We start from the raw sequence: 4,298 nt of genomic DNA, 5'->3' as shown, positions 1-4,298 counted from the left end.
TTTTCCCTTTCATATCAATGAAATGTCATGTTTTCTATTTTAGAAATTATTATTTTTTTAAATCCAGACACAATAAAACTGCAAAGATAAATTAATTTTATTCTACAGGGTACTCCTCTAATGATTCATTCAACACTGATGTTTGAGAAATACATCAGTGTCCCAAGGTTTACACACACATATACACACGTGCGCGCGCACCCCCCCTCCCACACACACACACACCTACTGTTTTAGAATCAACTCACTTTTCTCCCTGCAGCTTGTTGGTTTTCACAATGAGGTCTTGAGTTTGCTCTTTCGCAGCCTGTTGAAAATAAGAAAATACATTTTTAAAGCGCATTTAGAAAAAAATATTTTTTATAAAAATAAGTCATTCAAGTCAAATGGTAAACATTTGTTATCAACTTTGAACGAATAAGCTATTCTTTGTTAAATTCTCTATTTTAGAATAAGAATATTCTGTTCAGTGCCCTGAGATGACTTCTGTTGTGACTCGGCACTATATAAATAAACTGAATTGAATATTATTCTAAACACAAGATTCAGAAAATGTTATTACCATACCTTAAGTCTGTTGGTCATTTCTTCACAACAAGTGCTCATCGCCTGAACATCCTCATGAACACTTTCAAGCTCCTATAGAGAAAAAAAAAACAAACATAAAACAACTAAACACAGGATGTTCCAAGCAAGTATCAGATAAGAGTACTGATCAGAATCAGAACGATCTTTGATTCTGATATCAGAATCTGATAATATCTGTCTGTGGTTTTCTGTGGCATCATCAATGCCACAGTAAAACTGCAGTAGAGCAGTCACAATTCAGATATCTGTTGGGATGTACAGGCCAAGAAATTAAAGGATAGTCGGCGCCAATTGCAATTTTCTCTACAATTTAGAGGTAAAAGATTTGCTAACAAGCCACCTGACTAGCACCAACCATTCTACATGAAGGCTACAGATACTATATCACATGATCACACGCGCTGATACAAACTCAGACAAAATAGTACTGATTTAATAATCAGGCCAGATATTAGCAAATAATCCAATAATACATAACTTGAGCACTTCTTTTTCCTGCACCTTCCATTTCACGCCCAGCCTGCTGCTGCGCTGTCAGTCACTAACACAATGCTGATGTGAAAGTAAACACTGAAGTAATTGAGGAAAAAATGAAAATCTCTGTGGTGACAAAACACAGAGATGATACAACTTCATTTTGCAGAAAAAAGAGCCCTTTTTCACATGTGAAACTTTTTCTGACTTTATTGTTGTTAGCATCATCACAGCTAGCAGCATAGTGATGCAACACATTTTCAAAGCATCTGAAGCTTCATTTTGAATACTACACAAACAGAGATAGGCTCATATCATTCAAAAGCAACATCATGAATGGAGATGATCATTTAGTCTGGCTCAAGGAGTCTAGGTAGGAAACTATTCCCAACGCTCTCTGTGATTACAAGAAATTGTGTCTGCATCCGTGTATCATGTTGCAAAATAATACAAGTATTAAAGTGAAACTCTGAATTGTCTGGTCATCTTTTAAGAGACTTGAATCTGTATTGAAGACAAAAATATATATACTGGGACATGCCCACTACACACACAAACTCAATGTTAACAAATTGTTTTATAGAATGTGTTTATCACAGAATTTTAAATAATATCAATTTTACAATGACATAAATTAAACTATAATTCCACCTTTTGTAAACAGTAACTGCCAGGAAATGGTATTTAGTAGTTGTGATCTGAAATAGGCATCAAGAAGCAGTTACTAAAATTATGTGAACCTACAGTGTAATCATTGTGTTTCTGATCAATAGCACACAAAGGTTTTATATAAACAATGAATAGTTCCATCCATCCATTATCTTTACCCGCTTCTTCCTTTTCAGTGGTCACTGGTGCCCATATCCAGCAGTCACTGTGCGAGAGGTGGCGAACAGCCTGGACAGGTCTATTACAGGGACACATAGAGACAAACGAGACAAACAACCATTCACTCTCTCATTCACACCTAGGGACAATTTTGAGTTACCAATCAGCCTAACATGCATGTTTTTGGTCTGTGGGAGGAAACCGGAGTACCTGGAGAAAACCCATGCATGCACAGAGAGAACATGTAAACTCCACCCAGAGAAGCCCCTGGCTGGGATTCGAACCAGCAACTTTTTTTTGCTGAGAGGCAACAGCTCTACCAACTGAGCCGCTGTGCTTCCACAATGAAAAGTTAGTCTTCTTTAAATAAAATAAAGATAAAGTTATACCTCTTTCACTTCTTTAAATATTCCTGCAAACTCCTCGTTAATCGTAAGACTTCGTCGTTCTATATCACCTCGAAGATTTCTTCTGGTGCGCAAACTGTTTTCACCGAAAAACACTGACAGCGCTTTCAGAGCCTCCAGCATGTCCTGAAAACACCAAAAACCGAAAGTCATAAAGCATGTTATCACAAGTTTAACACAAAACAATCAAGACATTAAGTGGACTTACTTATAGACTTAGATATATAAGATTTACATATAATTAAATTAATAGCCCAAATGTTGTAACATCTGTCTGAATTTTAGACAGGTTTCCTTTCCCAGCATTTCATGAAAACAAAATTCTCAGAGTTTTCACTGATTGTTTCACTGATTTGAGTAAATCCTGAAATTCCAGGAGATATTTCTGTCACGCAAAACGCTATTAGTACCATTTCTATGCTGGTGAAGATTCTCAGTCATTTAGGTCATGATCTGTCCAAAAGGTTACAAAACAAAACCATCTGGACTTCTGTTCTGAAGCTGAAGACGTTTTGCTTTCCATCCGGGAGAATTATCAATTCAAAACCATTCTCAATACAGTACATTAAATACTTTGTCAAACCAAATCAAACTAGCAGTGTCGACTCAGTCTATAAAAGGAAGCTGTAGGTAAGTGCAAATGGTTAAAATAACACAAATTTACCTTGTTAATGTGCTTTTAACAGCGAGTAACTTAAGGGAATCTTTCAGTTCCAAACGACAGCTACTGTTAGCATCGTGCTAGCAGCAAGCTAACCCTTCCAACATACCTTGTCATTGTCGAGCCTCGTTTCTAATATTTTGTTGAGCTTCCTCGATAGCGGGTTATTGGGCTGTGAAGGCACATTTGAATTGGATGATAAAGTGGAGCTGTCCGCTGAAGTTTCTACTTTACTGCTGGCCATTGTACAAACGCTCGTCCACGTCAACTCTTCCGAACGCTGTTTTGGTCCGTTTGGAATTAACGTCCGGGTGGAGTCCACACTCCTGGAGGACAGCGGCACAACGTTCCGCCAAGTTCTGAATTGTCTCTAAAAGCAAATTGATCATTTCTATTAGGACATTACAATGGTATTGAATATTTTTAATGTAAATGAGGCTGCGCAAATACAATTTATTTGAACTGTTTATAAACAGTTACCCATAACGTTATTTAGTTTTATTATTGTAAGTTGGAAGTTGGGCATGATATTCGGTCATTTCATATAAATATACACTTTCATGCAAGTGACCAAAATAGCTCTCCTGTGAGCCAGGCAAAAGCTCTTCCATACATCTACCGATTAACGCAACCCTTGAAAGCTGCAGTTCCACCTGTCTAGTTTTCGAGGCGCCTTGAACGCAGCAGGAGCAGGAGGTACGGCAGCTCTGAGTCCAGCCTCTGGGTGGGGATTTGTGTGATTGATGGTCACCTCCCAGCAGTGCTCCATGGACTCTCCCCTCCTCCTCCCGCTCCCTCTCTCTCCTCTCTGAGCAGGAATGTAAGATCTGGAGTCCGCTCAGTCGGTGTCTCAGCGCCGCAGAGGAGCGAATCATCTTCGCTTGCGATTAAAAATATTAACAAGGAGGAGGAAGTGATCTGTGTGCGGATACTCACTACGATCCCCATTTTCAAAAAAAAAAAAAAAAGGACTTAATTATTTGCTCGATCGTAATTGTTTTTCCTCATTTTCTCGACTGGAGAAAAGTTTGCGTGCAGACCAGCTGGAGTCCGCAGATCAGACACCGAGCGCACCTTGGACCCGAAGTCTTCCAACATGTAAGATTATGGATTCCTCCTTATTTGTTGTCATTATTTTTATTCCAGCACATAGTTCCTTTAAGTCAACTGTAATAGACAGAAATCACTGCCTGATCGTGAAGGCAGCTCCTGCAGGGACCTGAAGCTATAAGAAATGTCCAACAATATGTGGTTCTGCACTTGGCTGTTAATTAACTCATCATAAGCTGCATTGTTTGAAGTTTCACCAGCCATACAGGATTTTATATATACATATATAT

At 38.5% G+C, this 4,298-nt stretch overlaps 2 protein-coding genes across 2 annotated transcripts in view; one reads left to right on the top strand and one right to left on the bottom strand.

The window, feature by feature from the left end:
• Positions 1–248: 248 nt before the first annotated feature.
• Positions 249–3,244, bottom strand: LOC119411382 (conserved oligomeric Golgi complex subunit 6; the record flags this gene model as incomplete). Its single annotated transcript, XM_037678325.1, is given in 4 exon segments — positions 249–307; positions 568–639; positions 2,280–2,423; positions 3,068–3,244. Coding segments are annotated over 4 exon segments (410 nt in total), but the record flags the coding sequence as incomplete, so codon positions are not given.
• Positions 3,245–3,690: 446 nt separating this feature from the next.
• The window catches only part of LOC119411381 (LHFPL tetraspan subfamily member 6 protein-like), a 3,421-nt gene continuing 2,813 nt past the window's right edge, over positions 3,691–4,298 (top strand). Inside the window, exon 1 of the mRNA XM_037678324.1 lies at positions 3,691–4,056. The gene's annotated coding sequence lies outside the window, so the exon portion shown is untranslated. The remainder of the gene's footprint in view (positions 4,057–4,298) is intronic.

This window comes from Nematolebias whitei, chromosome 6, assembly GCF_014905685.2.
Source record: "Nematolebias whitei isolate Nwh7 chromosome 6, NemWhi1, whole genome shotgun sequence".
Taxonomy (NCBI): Eukaryota; Metazoa; Chordata; class Actinopteri; order Cyprinodontiformes; family Rivulidae; genus Nematolebias; species Nematolebias whitei.
Note: the sequence above shows the minus strand (reverse complement) of the source record. Positions and strands in the feature narration are given on the sequence as shown.